This window comes from Sceloporus occidentalis, unplaced genomic scaffold (genome assembly GCF_023333645.1).
Source record: "Sceloporus occidentalis isolate IW3139 unplaced genomic scaffold, rSceOcc1.0.p SCAF_5, whole genome shotgun sequence".
NCBI classification, from domain to species: Eukaryota; Metazoa; Chordata; class Lepidosauria; order Squamata; family Phrynosomatidae; genus Sceloporus; species Sceloporus occidentalis.
Window position 1 is genome coordinate 29,126,343 of NW_028316985.1, and position 19,184 is coordinate 29,145,526.

A 19,184-nucleotide genomic window follows, 5' to 3' on the forward strand; every position below is an offset into this window, starting at 1 on the left:
GGTTAAGACGCCAATTCTAACTATCATAAGGTTGGAAGGTTTGCAGTTTGAGGCCCAAGTGCTGCATGATTGGGTGAGCTCCCATCACTAGTTGCTGCTTCTGTCGACCTAGAAATTTGAAAGCATGTAAAAGTGCAAATAGATAGTTACCACTTTGTTGGGAGGCTAACAGCGTTCACTGCAGCATACTGGCCACATGACCACCAGGGTTGTCTTCAGAGAGTGCTGACTCTTCGGCTTAGTAACGGAGATGAGCACCGACCCTTGCTTATGAGTAGACATTCATGTCAAGGGAAACCTTTACTTTTACACAAATAAAATAGGTTTTCTTCAGTTCGTGAGTAGAAAACCATATATTTGAGGAGAAATATAATTGGGAAATTAGCCTACAAACCCTGAAGGCCAAGCTCCCCCTGCCCTACATAAACACTTTTTGTTGTTTAAATGAATTCCTTTTATGTGTTGATTTTGAAGACTGATGCTTAAATCATGTGCAACCAGGCTTAAGTCAGCTTCTAAGAAAAAAATCTGTAACTTTCATGCTTGAAAGTCTTAATTCTATGTTTGATAGCACTTGGATTCAGGGTGGACATGTGCTTGCAAATTTGGTTTAGTCTACAGTAGGGCTGGGGAGAAGGAGTAAGGCATAAAGGAGTAAGAAGTTTTTACAGGAGTAGAAATAAGGATATTTGTTATGCACTGGCAAAGGGACTGGGAGGCATACACACACACACACACACACACCAGCCTTGCAAAGCAACCAGGACTTTTTCCCAGGGCTGGGGAGTAGGAGCAAGGCGTAAAGGAGTAAGAGGTTTTTACAGGAATAGGAGTAACATTAAGAAACAAATCTTACTCTGGAGTAGGAGAAGGAATAACCCCAAAATCACCACTACTCCCCAGCCCTGGTCTACAGTCAGGGTATACTTTTGATAGCTAGGGTTACATTTCTCACAATTAAACAATAAATGTTGCTTTTTTAAAGTTGTTTCTGATCACATGTGCTTGGGAGAGTGATGGTATGCTAAGTTGAAAGGCTTTTTTATTTTGTGGCCTGCTCTCATGCAATCATTATTTGTAATCCTGATTTTTTGGAGGGAAATGGTTTAGTGATGCTTTTGCCCGTTTCCTACAAAGGTCTGACTTATTAATGGCTGGCAAAGCACCATGATCTCGTCAAAATATTGCAGCGACAGACTTGAAATTCTAGTTATGAAACTGTGTTGTAGCATGATCTTTAAAGTAGGTCATTGGACTACTCCCTGTCACAAACAGCCTGCTGGTTGCTACAGCAACGACCTATTTAAGAAACTATTCCTGTTGATTCATATTGAAGCAATCCTGTGGAAATCATATAAGGAAACCGGTAAAGAGTTGTACTCGCACAAAAGTAATGGTAAAAGCCTATTAAATTGGGTTCTCTATTCTTACCCTCCCCCCCCAAAAAACAGAAGAAGTTGGGGTCCTTGATTAAATTAAGCATGTGCTACTTCTCATTTGAGTTTTTAAAACCCTCTTGGGTCTGCTCTACATGCTTATATTATTAATCATCTTTCTTGAAGCAGCATGTTCTCTGCGATCCCCAGAAAGTAGACTGTTCCCAATCTGGACTAGAGTCAACAAATTGTGCCCATTTCCTGATGATACCAGTTGCCCTTGTAAAACAAGATTATGGTGTAGCTGCTCAGAAATTTAATAATCATCTCGATAACAAATTTTCTAGTGATGGGCTAAGATGCAAGTCAGACACTCGAGTCAGTTTTGCAAAAGTTAATTTGTTAATTTGAAAAAGTTGCTTTACTTGATTCTAACACGTTGTACTGCTTTTACATATTGTTCACGATGTGTCTGTATCATGACTTAGTGCACAAAGTAATTTATATGAAATAAGTAAAACATAACATTTTGTCATGTGATGTTGTGCAAAGTAATTAGTACTGAGGATAGATTTTTGTTACATTGTATCCTGCCTTTTATCCTGCCTTTTTCTCAGAGGAAGTGAGAATGACACTGTAGTTTTACAGTGACCCAGAGAAGTAGTTGAAGCTGAGAAATGGTGATTTGCTTACCCATTACATGCGTCTAATCTTTCTAGATAGATTGGAAGCAGTACTTCACACAACCAGTAATATGTTATAGGGATATCTTTCCCTGCATTCAGTGTTTATACTCTTTGTGTAAACAAAACAGAGAAATATATGTTAACACTGTGGTTCTTAAAGGGTTGGATGGGAACCCCAGGGGGCTGCAAGACCTGGAGGCCCTGATCTTTCCTCTTCCAACTCATCCCAAACTTTTTTTATGTGTAAAACGTATACATGTGTTGAGTTAAATACTGAATTTACAAAAATAAAGGTGTTCTAATTTGAACAATATTATTTTCATATAAAATGTTTAAATATGATCATACATGAATATGTGAATGAAAATATGCACACAAAATAAAATAGTTTTATTCATATACAATCTTAAGTGGGGGGTGACATTCGCATGTATATACAATCTTAAGTGGGGGGTGACATTCGCATGTAGATGTAAAGGGGAGGCAAGGGCAAAAATATTTGTCAAGTAAATGTTAACACATTTGTGATGAAGATCCTCTGTTCTTGTATATTGTCTTTGTGTGTGGTAGAATGGGGTCCTCAAAAAGCATTTGGTTTTCTTTGTAAATATTGAAAGATAAGACAAAGCAGCAAACTTGAAATCACGCCTAGAATCTAGATTGAAGGAGAATGTCATTGCATGAAATGCTATTGTTGTCTTCTGTTAGCTTCTGAAATTGTCACAACTTCAGTTTTGTCACATACCATGGTTGTTCTGAAATTGTTGGTTCACCACTGAGTTTTAATTTGTGAAATACTGTAACTAATAGATTGTGTAAACTGTTTGTAATGAAGGCTGTGCAGCAAAACAAAACTTCCAGACCAGCCAAAATTAGCATCTTCTGCCTTTTTAATCTCAAGGAGAGTTTGGAATATACCATAGTTTTCCATATTTGGGTACAGCTCAAAACTGTCTCTCAGAGACAGATTTTAAACTATCTTCCCTCACACATCAGTTGGCAGGAGTGGGGTACTCATCTTCCTTACACCATGGTTTATTGCTGCACTGAATCAGACCTCATGTACAACCAGTGTGGCAGGATGCTTGAAATATAGCCAACTACATGTCACTTTCTAGGTATTTGAAGTTTTGGGTAGAAGATAGAGGGAAAGGTTTGCGATTATTTCTTAGAAATTTAAAAGAGATGGGATCCTTGGGCAAACTATTTTGATAACTATGGAAAGTTGTAGGGGACTTTGTTTTGAGTATCTTCTTGAATGTCAGGTCTCCTGTAGGCCCATTGTTTCAACTGTAGCAGTGAATTTGTCTTTCTTTCTCACTACAAGTAAACAAAGACAAAGGCTGATTTAATTATATTTTTTCTTAATTTGTTTTTTATTTTGGAGACTTACAGGTAATAAATAATATCATCTGACTTCAGTCATTCTTGTTTACAGCTTTGGGATGTTTGTTAGAGCCCTTAAGAAATGAAGTGTCTGCTCCTAACTCTTCATCTCTTTCTGCTACTCCTTATTTAACTTGAACTGCCGTTATTTTCTTGATTTGTATTTGGAAACCATTTTAAAAAAATACATTTTAAAAATAATTTCTCACAGCAAATCAGCTATAGGCATTAATCATTTTTTTCACACAGTACTTTTGAATTATATAATTTAGAACAGTTCTTAATCTGTGTTTAGTTACAAATCAGGGTCAACCTGCAGTTCCAAAACTCACCACTTTCCAGAGCTTCTGAAGTAATATCATAATTTATCAAATTAAGCATGCAGTATGGTTTAATTCTCCATTTTATAAATATAGTTGGGTTTGGAAGTGATAGCTCAATCTATCCAAAACAAGCTGTAAACACAAGGATGTGGAGAAGCTGATGGAGAGGGTTGGAACCACAGGAAAAACTGTTAGGTGAGAACAAACAAAGCTTCGAATATCTTTTCACTAATGGACAGAATTTGCAAAACAAACAAGATGAGCTTGAAGTCCTAGTGCAGGAAGGCAAATAGGACTTTCTATGCATAACAGAGACCTGGTGGGATGACTCCCATGGTTGGAATATTACAAGTGAAAGGTATAACCTATTCAAAAAGAAAAGGGGTGGCAGGAAAGGAGGGGGAGTAGCTATATATGGCGAAGACAAATTGAGTTGTACAGAGATCCATGAAAGTAATCAGTGTGGATCTGCTGAGAGCATTTGGGCAAAAATAAATAGAGAAACAAAGAAATACAATGTTGCAGTAGGAATTTACTACAAGCCAAGAAGAGGTGGTGAATGATGCTTTGCAGAAACATGTATCAGAAATTTGAAAAGTGCAAGAATTAGTAGTTATAGGGGACTTTAGTGATCCTGGTATCAGCTGAGAGACTAAGGCGGGTTACAGACCGCCATTTAGGACGCGGTCCGCGCATCCTAGGGTTAGGAAGGGGTGTGCTAGGGTTAGGAAGGGTTGCCCCTTGCTAACTGTCCCCGTACCCAACACATCCACATGGGCGCTGCCATTTTTACGTTGTGGATGCTGTGTGTCCAGGCCGCGCCACGAGTTCGCACCTCACGACGCCACTTCCGGGGGCCAAAAAGGAGTGCCATTTCGGTGTTCCTTTTTCGCTGCGGCCAGAAGCCTCGCGGTCTGGCCACTGGGGCTTCCCGCCGCAGCTAATGGCGGCGGTGGGAGAACGGCCACTTGAGGGCGGTCTGTAACGCGCCTAACTCTGGTAAACATAGGTTCTTCAACAAATTCCTGATTTATCAGTCTTGCAGATAATTTCTTATTTCAAATGGTAGGGAAAGGAACAAAGGGATCAACATTCTAACCAATAGGGAGAAGTTGCTCACTGGAATCAAAGTAGTGGGTACTTTAGGGGGAAGAGACTGAAATTCTAGAATTCACACTTGTGGGACAAGGCAAAGGCAAATATATTCAAGCACAGACCTTGGATTTCAGAAAGGCTGACTTTAACAATATCAGGGAATTACTGGGTGATATTCCATGGCTAGACATGCTGAAGGAAAAAGATACCCAGTAAGGAGTTCTTGAAGAATGAGTTGCGAAAAACACAATCAGAAATTGTGGAAGAAGAAAAATGGGAAACATCTGAAAGAGTCACTGTGGCTGTACAGAAAGTCAAGGAGGAAGTGAAAAAAAAATGTATATATGATAGAAAGAAAGACAAAACAAGGTAGATGTGTAGCCCAGGTTTGCAGGGATGCTACAAGGAAAGATAATGCTGAAAATGAGCTGAGACTGGCTAGGCAAACAAAGAGCAAGAAAAAAAAATATTTTTTGAGATACATTTGAGGCAGGAGACTGACTAAGGAGACGATATTGCTACCATTCAATAAGAATGACAAAATGCTTCCATCTCAGTGTAAGGGCAGAACTACTGAATACCTATTTTGCTTCCAATTTTCCCCTAAAAGAGAACTGTGTATTTTAGTGCAGCCATAGAGATCTTGGTAAGGGAACTGGATTGCAACTCAAGATTAACAGGGAGTTAGAAATCACCTAGCTAACCTAAATGAGCAGATCTGCAGGGGCAAATGAACTGCATCCCAACGTACACCAGGAACTTGCTGAGCATCTTACCATCATATTTGATAAATCTTGGAAAACAAGTGATGTGCCATAGAACTGGAAAAGTGTAAATATTGTCCCTCTGTTTAAAAAAGGCAAAAAAAAAAAAAAGATGATCCAGGAAACCATAGACCAGTCAGCCTAACATCAAAACCAGGAAAAATATTAGAACAGATTATATGGAAGTCTTATCTGCAAGTATCTTGATGACAGTGCAGTGATCAGGAGGGGCCAGCATGGGTTTGTCAATAACAAATCCTACCAAACTAATCTCTTTTATAGCAGGTCACTGGTAGATAGTGGGAATGCTGTGGATGCCATTTAACTGGATTTCATCAGAGCATTTGATATGGTCCCCCATTATATTTTGATTAACAAATGGATTAAATGTGGAATAGATGGGAACACTGTCAGATGGATTGGAAAACTGCTCAAAAAGTCATTGCCAATGGCTGCATTTCAAACTGGAAGGAGGTCTTGAGTAGAGTGCCTCAGGGTTCTACCCTGAAGAGATACTCTTCAACATTTTAACCAGCAACTTAGATGACAGGATGGTGGGAATCCTTATCAAAGGAAATTAATATAATTGAGTTCAGTAGAGACAAATGCAAAATTCTCTATTTAGGCCACAAAGACCAAATGTACAGATATAGGATGGGGGATACATTACCCAGCAATATTACATGCAAAAAGGACAGTGGGAGTATTGTTGAACATGAGCCAGCAGTGTGATGATGCAGCAAAAAAGGTGATTGCTATTTTAGTCTGCATTAATAGAAGTGTAGCTTTCAATTTGAGGGAAGTAATAGTCCAACTATATTTTGTGCTGGTCAGGCCTCATATGGAATACTGTGTTCAGTTGTGGGCACCTCATTTTAAGGGGGACATTGGCAAGGGAGCAGGTTCAGAGAAAAGGCAGCAAGGATGATAAGAGATATGGAGAACAAAACATGAGGAAAGGTTGAAGGAACTTGGCGAAGACAAGACTGAGGGGGTGACATAATCACCCTCTAAAACCTCAGGGGCTTTCACAGAGAAGGGGAGGCAGGCCTATTCTCTGCTGCTTCAGAGGGTAGGACCAAATCTAATGGTTTGAAGTTACAGGGGAGTAGATTTCAGTTAACATGAGAGGGAGCTTCTTGACAGGAAGAGAGATTTGGCAATGGAACCAAGTGCCTTGAGAAGTGGTGAGGTCTCCTCCTCTTGATATCTTCCAAAAGTCTGGGCAGATACCTGCTGGGGATGCTTTAGCTATATTGAGCCAAGGGATTGAATGAGATGGCACATGAGACGCCTTCCAACTCTATGATCCCATGACTCTGTGAGTGAAGCAAGTAAAGCAAAGAAATATACAATATTGCCAGGAACCGTGTTCTAAATATCAAGGACAAATTAAAATGATGTTTTTTTCTACAAGACTCCCTTTTCACAAAACTGCTCTCCCTCGTCATGTTACCAGGTAGCTGGTAACGATAGTTACAGAAATTAACTTGGAACACTATAAATGTTTTCAGTGCTTGAAGTGACACTTTTTTCAAGATAATAATACACTGTTTTAGTGAAAGATTTCATATAAATCTAAATTCACACTGATTGTGCTATCTTAAAGCTATATCTGAAACATTGTGTCTCCGTTGTGACATTCAGGTACTTGAAGCTGCTGGAAATACGTGGTAGCACATAAAACTAGTAGTTTTCATGCTCCGTTATAGCAGAAGACATAGACTAGAACCAATGCAATAAAACTCCTGAATTGCTTTAATGAAAAGTGTGTGTGTGTCTCTCACTCTTAGATGCTGAGAAGTGAACAAAACATTTAAATCCTGTCTGAGCTTAATCAGCTTAAGAATTCTACAAGTACACATTGCTCCTGAGTAGCAAGACAGATACTGTGAGGATAATGTATATTCTCTGATTTTCCTGACATCCTTGGCTACTGCTTACATTATTGATTTTGTATTAAAATCTACCTTAAATGGCTTCTAGCATATATAGAAGTTACCAGTGAACTTCTTTCCCTTAAAAAAAGTCAAATACTTTCTTTGACAAATGGATACTTGAATTAAGGTGGTCTTTACTGCGAGTGGCCGAAGAAAATTAGAGTTGATCCACTTTAAGTACAAGTGCAACTTGTCTTATGCAGGTGTTAGTAGCTGCGTCTAGTGGAAGTAGCCTAAGTGGGTGACATCAAAGATGTTGATTGTTCCAAATACTGCATCTACTTAATAGAGTGGGCCTAGAAAGAAAAAGAAAGAAATGAAAAGCACTGTCTGAATGTAAACTGCTTAGATTATTGGCTTGCAAGATGATTTGTGGAAATTTGTGTATAAAGAAGTTTTAGGATGATTTCAGAGAGCTTCATTAAAACACATGTTCTTACCTGTGAGATTCACAGAAAATATATTTTATGTGCATTCTGGACTGATACCAACGAGTCTACGTGCATTAGAAGGATCAGTGTGCATAGGATGATAGAATAGTTAATTTGGAATTTGACTGGGATATGCACCCTTCCATTTCTTGTAGTTTCCATTGCTGGAAGAAAATGATGCATAGTGACATGCTAGCTATAACTATACTTTGCTCCATTATTCATTTGAAATGTTTATATCCCACCTTTTTATGTGAGTAAACAGACGTCCAAATTGGCAGAAAAGAGAAAAATGAGCACATAAAGAGAATGTGTTTTCTTTCATTTTAAAATGAAATGTGGTGACTGATTATATTAAATGTCCAGTCCTTAGTCCTAAAATGTTGTTGCTGCTGCTGTAGCAACTTCAGCTGATGTTCTTGATAAGTTCCACAGTGTCCCTCATAGATAATGTTCCTTTCTAAAATGCTTTACCTAGTAACCAGGGCCAGGTAGCATGTGTTTGCCCCCACAGAGGACAGAGCTCTGTTGCAGTTGGGCAGGGCAGTTGGACAATGTAACTCCTGGCTCCTAGCCAGTGTAAGATTGACTGTTCCTGATAAGTGGGAAAATACAGGCTTATTTGTAAACACGCATTATTAAACAAAAGATAACAGTAATCTTTTGGCAATATCATGTATGGTTTGGATCCTATATTGCTCCTCTATTTATATAATGGGGATATGCTGCCCTCCTTCTATCTGCATACCTCTGCAACACATGACACACCATGTGTACCTAACTCCCAAGAACAGATTTTCAGGGGTCATAGGAGGCCGTAGATGGTTGAGGGGAAGTAGAAGCATTTCATTCTGAGAATACAGATTCTATTGTTTTCATGGAAGAACATTCAAACCTGTATGGCACTGCTTATATCAAGGGGGTTGTTGTTGTTGTGCCTTCAAGGTGTTTCCAACTTAGGGTGACTCTATCATGGGGTCTTCTTGGCAAGTTTCTTCAGAGGAAGTTTGTCACGGCCATCATTTGAGGCTGAGAGAGTATGACTTACCTAAGATCACCTAGTGGGTTTACATGACCGAGCCTGGATTCGAACCCTGGTGTTCAGAGTTGTAGTCCAGTGCTCTAACCACTACACCACGCTGGCTGTATCAAAGGTGTCAGACTTTAAATTGTGCATAACAGGGCTGTCTTATTTAAACGAACCATGATTCTCTAGGATTTGAAAAAAAGGCCAAACTGCATTTCAGATGGTGAAGAATGTGAGAATTTATTATTGGATCAGGAAAGCAAATGTGATCTGGTTATATTAATTTGCCAGTAAGTCATCTAATTAATTATTTTTATTTATTTAAAGTATTTATACCCTGCTTTTCAGCCAAAATTATACATATTCCTTCTTCTTTGCACTTGAAATGATTATGGGACTCAAGTGTTTCCTTTATAAAACTATCATCTCTTCTCTGGCCATTGAGAAGTCCATACTCTCAGGAAACCTGGGGCCATGTCTCATCATATATAATTAATACATTTACCGGTTTTGAACTGATTTCTTATGGTTTTTTTAAATGTGTTGTATAGAGTTGCATTGCTGATTGTCTGCTACTTTTCCTGTTACTAAAATTGCCCTATTAAAATATGTGCTTTGAATAAAGGTTACAGAATTCACAGGAATCAAAATAGACACCATTTTCTGTTTATAAACTTCATCTGTATAATTTAGGGTGTGGACAACAGAAGAGTTTGACATGGTTGAACATACTGCATGCTAAAACTAAAAATGAGTAACTGCTTCACTTGAATGTGTATACAGCCCCTTTTCATGTCTTTCTCTATGGGGAGTAGGGGATGTGGTTGAAGTGCACCCCCATGACTTAGCTACCTTCACTTGTGTTTTTGAGTAGAACTACAATCTGAAACTGGAGGAATGTTGTACTTTCTGCTTCTCCCTTTAACCAGCTTACTTGCTCTGCTGGACAGTGAGGAGAGTACTTTCCTTGTTCCCCAAAAGGCAGAAAGAGTGAGGGAGCTAGTAGAGCTAAGAAGTGAGGGGAATAGCAGGAAATATAGTGATGGTGATGGCTTTTTGCTGCTTCCCCTCACGAAGTGCCAAGAAACAAGGGGAGCAGCAGGAAAAGGTGGCAGTAGCTCTTTAATACTTCCTCTCATGGAGTGCTGAGAAGCTCACAGAATAGCAGAGACGCAGCAGCAAAGTTGGCATCTTCGACTTATCCATAATTTTGGCCCCAAAGCCTGCCCTTGACTTATACACGATTTATACACCAGTATATATGGTATTAGATTTTTGTTAAACAATAATATATCCTTACTAAAAATAATTAAGTAGAATCTTCCTCTTGAGTGGTTTAAATTATAATTTAAATAATTGAAACTGAGTCCTTTAAAGAAGCAAATTAAAATATTATTTAAATCAGATAAGCCCTGAAACAGACATTGAGGCCTTCTCATGAGCTTGGGATATATTCTGTTCGTTCTATTCTGTAAGATATTAGAGGCACAGTGGATTTGTACAGATAGTTTGTCTTGAGTGACACACACCTTGTGGGCTGTTGTAGCATAGAAGGCTACCCATTATCCCTACAAAAAGTTAAATCATGCCAACATTTGGTAATATTTATTTAGATAGATGATGCACCCTAAAATAATTTTAGACAAGCTCTTTGCTGTTAGAAAATATGTGTATTCAGGAGCTGGCTTGCACTTGGAGATTAACATTTTGCTCACTTTTTAACTATCAGGACAATATGTAATTAATGAACATTATGCCAGAGAAGTTGAACAGCTGCACTGTGTTTTGTTATCCAAGGTTACATACTAATTCAGGTAGCCTTAAAGCAAGCTGTTGACCTTCAGTGTCAGTATTGTATTAGCATTAATGTTTCATTTTGAATGGTAAATGTAAGGGTTAGTAACAACTGCATTAAATGTTGTGATCACTTAGGGAAAATACTGTGAAACATTGGATGGTGCATTACACTTATTTACAAAATAAAGTACTTTTATGCTTGGTTATCACTGCACTTTCTTCACATAACGAAGCTTGAGGAATGCTTTATATTAAAAAGTAGCTTTTCATCTCTTATGTTATCTTCCTTACAGGTTTTTGCTTCAGTGTCTTGAAGATTTGGATGCAAACTTACGCAAGCTAAATTCTCGATTGTTTGTCATTCGAGGACAGCCTGCAGATGTGTTTCCTAGGCTCTTTAAGGTAAATTCTAAAGCTTTACCCATGTTTTAATTGCAGCACTCCCTCCCCCCCCCCCCCCCCCAATAATCACTTGTATACATTTATTATGGAATGAACCTGTTGTTACATACTGATATAAATGTATCCCCATTTGATTTGGAGAAATTTAGAACAGACCTTGGCTTCAAAAGTTATTAATTTGGGTAATGAATGTTCAGTAATAATACTGACCATTTGAAATGCATGTTAATAGATCAGTCTCTCCAGGTCTGTGGTCTTTGGTTTCTTCAGTACACACATTATACTTGTACATAATTTTAAGAATAACTAGAAAAACTGTTTTAGTCAAATAGCTTCCATTTAAACTTTTTATTTAATATTTGTATAAATATTCAACACACATACTATGCTAAATCCAACATAAGTCCTACTTAAGAGTTCACTTAGAGAAAGGAGCGGGACCTGTTAGTCACATCTAATTTAATTGATTTCAGTATGTCTCTCTAGAGAAGACTAACACTGATTTAGCCTATAAAACAGTAGGAAAAGTGCAATGCTTGCAGTACCTTTGGTAACAAGGTATATTCTCTTCATTCTTTCTCTTTTTTACGTTTTACTTTTCTTTCTTTGCTTTTTATTCTATGAAGCTGTCAACTCGTCATCACAGAAACATTTACAGTTAAATAAATGTAAAGAATATGCAAACAGGTTTCTGAAAGAAAGAATGGATAGGCCTGTTTTGAATCTGATCTCTTTATGGTGACTTAAAGTGCATTTTGAAATTCCAGCTGGGAAATTGCTGCATAGATATAGTGAAAGGAAAAGATGATTTTTGTCCTATTTCCCTTAATACTCCCCCCCCCCCCCACACACACATACACAGAATCCATATGCTTGGTCAGTTTCCCTTTTCTAGGGGCAAACAGAAGGGAAGATTAGAGGTGTGGCTGCAAAATCTCAGAGGCCATATATTGATTAGACGTTTATTTATCAGCAAGCCATTTCTATTTTTTTGTCAGGTTTCAGCTGCAACTTAAAGAGGAAAGGGAGCTGCTGATTTTACTGCTTTGGCACAAACTTACAAACTTTTGGCATGGATAAATGGATTTATTCTGTGCAGCTCACCATAGCTGCAGAAATGTGAAATTCATGGAGCCCTCTCTCCACTACCTAATGGAGTTGATCATTTGTTTTGATGGTTTAATAGTATATTAATGTTTAGTACCCTTTTTCTCCATGATCTGGAACCACTGTCTTTTAAAAAGTTGTATTCTTTGTCAAAACTGCAGGAATGGAACATCACTAAACTTTCTATTGAATATGATTCTGAACCATTTGGGAAAGAAAGAGATGCAGCAATTAAGAAGTTGGCTAGTGAAGCAGGAGTGGAGGTCATTGTACGGATTTCACATACTCTGTATGACCTAGACAAGTAAGTTATTAGTTTCATAAGGGGAAAGCAGAAACTGACGTGTTCATTGTTAGGTTTTATGCATTACACAAAAGTAACAGTGATATGGAGCAGAAAACATTCTGTAAAAAGGAAGTTTTCCATTACCATATTTCCACATGAAAGTTTTCTTATGTGTAAAACTAAATTGCTCCCTAAAATAATTTAGTAATTTAATGAATAGCTCCTACACCAGTCAATTTTATCAGTCCTGTATCCAGTGGATTTATCTTTAAATAACATGGAAATGTGTGCCAGTATAGGGAAATGGCCAAAATAGAAATTAAATGTACTATATAATTGGAATCAGAACATGGAGAAACTCCATTCTGTTTGCAAAAACAAGACTTGGGCAGATTGTGGCAGAGAATGTGAATTGCTACAGCATGCCTGTGTCATACGTGGGCCTGCCTTATAAGGGATAATAGCACCACCGCATCGCCACGTGCATGAGCTCCATTCATTTAAATGGTGCTCGAGCATATGCGGAATTCCCCTTACGCGGGGGGTGGTGGTGGTCTGGAATGGATCCCCCGCGTAAGGGAATGTCGGACTGTAATATCAAAAATTACTATAAAGCTAAAGAAATACACTTAAGTTAATTATAGTGCGAAAATATAACCTGAAGAACCCTCTTCCTTGTAGAATTTAAAACCATGTAATGAGCAGATTTGTATTACTAAAACTAATAGACATGGAATCATAAGAAATCTTGACTGAAATTGGGGACATTATCAGGGAAGTATTGAAAAAACAACCGTCTGTACTGAAAAAGAAAGAACACCTTATTAGATAACAAATGAAACTGACATGATTAAGAAGCTTAAGTAACATGTGACAGAAACAGGGTCAGGATACCAAACACAGCTGTTCAGCGACTTGTACACAGGGAGAAAAAGAACAGTTATAATAATCAATGCAAAGAAATAGAAGGCAGAACAAGAAACCTCTTCCAGAGGATCTGAGAAATTAAGTAGAAATTCCAACTAAGAATAGGGATGCTATGTAACCAACAGGGGAACACATATGATCAGGAGTAAACAAAAAGTTGGTGGGAGCAATACACATATCAAAAAGATGCAATGTGGGAAAAGCTCTCAAAGCACTTAGGAGAAATAGCTCGCTAGGACAGATGGCATACCAATAAAACTGTTTCAAGCTGTAGAGATATCATCTACTCAAATTCTAACAATAATCTGCCAACAAATATGGAAAACAAAACAGTGCCCACAGACTGGCATTGTTAAATATACTTTCTAATCTTGAAGAGGATTCACCAGGAATTAGAGTAACCAACAGACTATTGCACTGATTTCCCATGCCAGCAAAGTGATGCTTAAAGTTTTACAAGAAAGGCTTTGCCATATATGGGGTGAAAAATGTCAGATGTCCAAGTTGGGTTCAGAAAATAAGAGAAACCAGGGAATATATCTCAGATTTATGTTGGATAATGGAATGCACCAAACGATTTCAGAAGAAAACCTATACACACTTTGATTATATAGATCATGAGAAATTATGGTTCACTGTGAAAGGAATGGAATCTGATTGTTCTGATGTGTAAACTAGGTTCTGGACAAGAAGCTCTAGCAGGACAGAATATGATGAAACAGAATAGTTGTTGGCAAGAGGGGTCTGACAAGACTTCATTTTATCACCCTATCAGTCTAATTTATAAGCAGAACATCCATAGAAAAAAGGATTAGACTTAAGAGGAAGCAAATGTGAAAATTATGGGAAGGAACATCAACAATTTAAGATATACACATGATACCATATTACTTTCAGAAAAAAGCAAAAGACTTGGAAGACTTGGAACAATTACTGATGAAATATAAGAAAGAAAGTGGGGTTACAGATATTAAGAAGAGAAAATAACGACCAGAGATGATTTACTGGTATATAATTTCACCATCATTCCCCCCGAAGTTTTTATTTTTAACCAAATGCATTTGACTGTTTAAAGGTTTCTTATAGCTTGGCTCAGTCATTAACCAAAATGGAGACTGTAATCAAGAAATTAGGAGACTGTGGGTCGAAACCGACGGGAATCTAGAAGCGGTCAGAGGCTACTTCCAGCCCAATTGCCCTTGGGGCCACAGCAAACACATGCTGCGGCCCCAAGGGTGATCTGCTGCGATCCCAAATGAAACACGGCAAGAAGCACAAAAAAAGTAGCTCCTTTTGAAGCTGGTTTTGGGCTGCCTTAGGCGGTCCCTGCACGTTCCTAGGGCGACTTCTGGACATGTGTCACATAAATGCCATGCTTCTGGAGTGTCTGGAAACCATCCCCATTTGCCCAACTTTTTTGGGCCTAAGAGTTGGAAAGGTAGACAGGAAGGGAACTCAGGTTTAAAAACTTACCACCAAATACCAAAATCAGAATTAACCAGACCATTGTTTTTCTAATTTTTATGTATGGCTCTGAGAACTGAACAGGAAAGAAAGCTGTCAGGAAGAAAATCAACTCATTTGAAATGTGATGCTGGGGAAGATTGAATGAGTTTTAGAACAAAGCAAGCCTGAACTCTTATTAGAAGTGAAGATAACTAAACTGAGGCTGCCTTACTTTGCACATACATTGAGACGATGTGACCCATTGGAGAATATAATAATGCTTAGTTAAAAGGGATGCAGTAGGAAAAGAAGGAGATCACTCTACAGGTGAATTTATTCACTCAAGGAAGCCACAACCTTACGTTTTCAAGATCTGAGCACAGTAATTGATGATCAGAGCTTTTTGGAGGTCTCTCATTCATAAGGTCGCCATAAGTCCAAGTCGACTTGATGACAGTGGCAACAACAACAAAATATTTGTAAACAAATCAATAGAATTATTCAGAATAGAGTTTCTGGTTGTAGCAAATGTTGTGGACTTTGCTTTTTGGTTCAGAAAATGTGTGTCTTGCAACTCTTTCCTTGTAAATACACACACACTTTCTAAATACACACTCATCCAACTATATACTTTTTTGAATTAACAGAAGTTATCCCTATAAGAGGTGTGAAATGAATATTGTTTTTCCTTATCCTTGAAGGAAAGATCAAGTCATGAGTCTATATGTATTACATTCATTTTGCAGATAGCAATATCAGCCAAAAATCATTTTTATTCTTTAAAATCTTTGTGCTTCTCTCAGAACATTATGTGCATAAAATTGATGACAAACACCTCCTTGTTCTTTTTTTTTTTTTTTCTTATTTGTATTAGCTGGCGTTTGCATCTTCTTTAGTACCATTTTAATTTGACTATTTCTTTTCCTTACATTGGCATGCTAGCCAACTTAATTATTATGATCACGATTATTTGATAGCATCAGCAATCCAGTTCATAGTTAATTGGAATATGCAATATAAATTTTACCTTAAATATTGTAATGATAATTGTGGTGTATGTGTTCAGAATGGCTCTCTTGTTACTTTTCTATAGCTTAGTTTCCCTTTAATATTCTTTCATTCATTATTTGCTAGTCTCACAGTTTGAAATAACTGCACTTACTGTGCCATTTGTGTTTTTCTCTGTGCTTTCATGATAATTTGACTAAGATAATTACAATATAAGGTGAATGTCATCTCATATTACAGAGACTATTGCATTTTAGATGTACAATATTTTATTAAACAAATTAAATTTTGACTTCTGTGTTCCTAGAATTATAGAATTGAATGGAGGACAGCCACCTCTTACTTATAAGAGATTCCAGACTTTAATAAGTAGAATGGAACCATTGGAGATGCCTGTAGAAACTATTACTGCAGAAGTAATGTCAAAGTGCACCACTCCAGTTTCTGATGACCATGATGAGAAATATGGTGTTCCATCACTGGAAGAACTAGGTAAACAAACAAAAAAAATGATTCCTTGTATACAATAAAACATGTGCATATTTTGAATGACATACGTGGAACTGCTTATAGAAAGCCAATGTATCTGCTACTCATACAAAGATACAGCAATGAGGATTCTTCCACATGCCACTTTTCTCCCCCATCCCCATTCCTGTTGCCACCACTACGTAATGTTGTGATGTCGTTTTGGCAATAAACAACAACATTTTTTTTCTTCCCAGCTTCCATAAAAAGGCACTCTAGAAAACTAAACACTATTTCAGATCAGTAGTCTGATCTGTATAAGGCAGTTTCATAACACTAAATGTGTGTAACTTTTAAAGGTTGCAGAACTGAGCTTTTCTTGGCACAGTATGTGGATTCTCTAAATTTCCAAAATGATCTTAATCAGATGGTCTCAGAAGGCAGATGAACAAAGTTTAGCTTTTCTAAATTTACATGGAAACTCCATACTCTGCAGTGAGCTAATTTCAGTTAAATCAACTTAGCTAGTCAGTTCTACCAATAGTTAAACTATAAAGAGATGTTCATGCCACCAGTCCCCCCGATCCATCCATGAGATATAGTTTAGAGTATTGGTTTGACCATGAGTGCAAACTGGCAAGAAACACCTTGTATCTCAGTTTAAAAAGTATGGGAGGAAGAGTGCTTGATGCAAATTTTCCACATTAAACTCTTAAAACAGCATTACAAATAATTAATTAGGCACCAAAGAGAAGCACTAAAGCAGTGGTACCCAAACTATGCCCATTAAGAGATTTTGGACTTCAGTTCCCAGAAGCCTCAGCCATGTTGGCCAATAGCCTGGGATTCTGGGAGTTGATGTCCAAAATCTCTTAAAGGGCACAGTTTGGGGACCACTGCATTAAAGTAATCCTGATTATAGCTGATCAGTGCCACTAGAACTCTTCTGGCATATTTTGTCTAATTGCCTTCAGTCAGGAATCTCCAGGATTCCTTGTTCTTCTGCCTTGTTTCTGCTGATTCATGGGTTTCATATATCTGTGTGCTTCATTCATCTGGCTCTGACCATGCCATTAATTCAGAGAGAGTATGTCAGCTATCGCTCCCTAGCTTCCAATTGCAACATCAGTTTAAAACCTGATAAGACAATTAAAACATGGAAAAGCCCCAGGAGTGCTAGGTAACAACCTAGATTCTAGGCTTCATTGCTGGCAGCACTTTTTACATTTAGTGACCAGTCTGCATAGTTTTCCATTGCCTATGGACTGGACATAATTACCACAATATATAAGAAGGGGTACAAAACTGATCCTTCTAATTATAGTTTCATTAGCCTGCTTAGCATAGTGAACAGTCCGAATGCCGGGCACTGGTAGTAGAAGTGCTGTAAGTGGCTCAAAAAGAAAATAAAATTAAGCAGAAGATCAAGCAGATTTCAGGGCTGGCTGTTCTATCACTGATAAATCCCTAACCTTATACCATATGGCAAAACAATACAAAATACAGCACAAGGCCATGTGGGATAATTTATTCTGCCTTTATTGACCTTAAATCAATATCATTCCTTTGAGACTGACTTTGAGCCAAACTGGAAACACCTTCTATAGACTGTACATTACTTGATTGCATTCACACACTACATAACAACTCCATGAGCATAAGATGTAACCAATGGGGGTATTTTTCATCCTTGGTCCCGGGTAGGAAGGGAGTAAAACAGATATATTTCCCAGTAATGAAAGGTTGAACATCCTGAAATGTGTTGTTCCTCCCTCTTGCCCCAATAGGCACAAATGGACTATTAACACAGGCTGTCACCACCACCCCTATAATACCAAATCAATCAGTCCTTGATACTTTCCAGAAGTGAGCCTTTAAAAAAAAGCATTAAGATTTTTTTCTACATACAGTGGGGGCTCCTTATTCACAGACCTGCCATCCATGGTTTTAAGCATCCACGGATGGTAAGCCCCTGTTGTCACCAATGCAGGCATGCATGTTGCGCTGCCATTTGGGAGAACGTGACTTGAAGTCCCATGTTTTTCAATACCTGCTGGATGGTGGTTGTCCAGAATGGATTCCCCCGCAGATAGCATGGGCCCACTGTACTGAACAGAAGCACAGCTTACAATAAGTCATCAAAAGACCAAAATTCTTGTTTTTCTGGAAAGCTCAACCAGTATAGATAGCAGATTAATGGTCATGATATAGACCATGTCAGACTATAAGTATTTGGGAATGGTGTTTCAGTCAACTGGGGTAGGGGGAATGCATTTGAGAATGTGTGTGCCATTGGGAATGCCCAAAGAAGAGATGTTGCAATACTTGGGATCTTCAAAGGAGGTTTGCATATAACATCTGTAGTAAAAATGTTCCAGGGCAAATAATTTGTTAGTATTTCTAAAATTCTGAGCTGTGGATTTATAAAGACTTTCAACCCCTGAGGGCACTGTTCTTGATGTCCCACAGTGCCTTCCAGATGCCTTGCTCAGAGTGGTGTTACTCAAAGCAGGTGTTTGGTTTTACACAATGAGTTATTGATGTAAATTGAATCTTATTCCTAGACTGGTTGACAATTCTTCTTCTTCATTAAGGGCTGTTCAAATTGAGATTACAAAGATATGGGTTTTCCCTTTCAGCCCTTCTGTGCTTCAGACTCCCTAGGGCCAAACAAACAGTTACGCAACTGATCTGGGGCATATTCTTGCATGGAAG

At 38.1% G+C, this 19,184-nt stretch overlaps 1 protein-coding gene across 1 annotated transcript in view; it reads left to right on the forward strand.

The window, feature by feature from the left end:
* The window catches only part of LOC149311842 (cryptochrome-1), a 46,903-nt gene that overhangs the window by 16,024 nt on the left and 11,695 nt on the right, over positions 1-19,184 (forward strand). Inside the window, exons 2-4 of the mRNA XM_089528045.1 lie at positions 11,119-11,227; positions 12,496-12,638; positions 16,309-16,493. Coding sequence (XP_089384171.1) covers positions 11,119-11,227; positions 12,496-12,638; positions 16,309-16,493 — 437 coding nt within the window. The remainder of the gene's footprint in view (positions 1-11,118; positions 11,228-12,495; positions 12,639-16,308; positions 16,494-19,184) is intronic.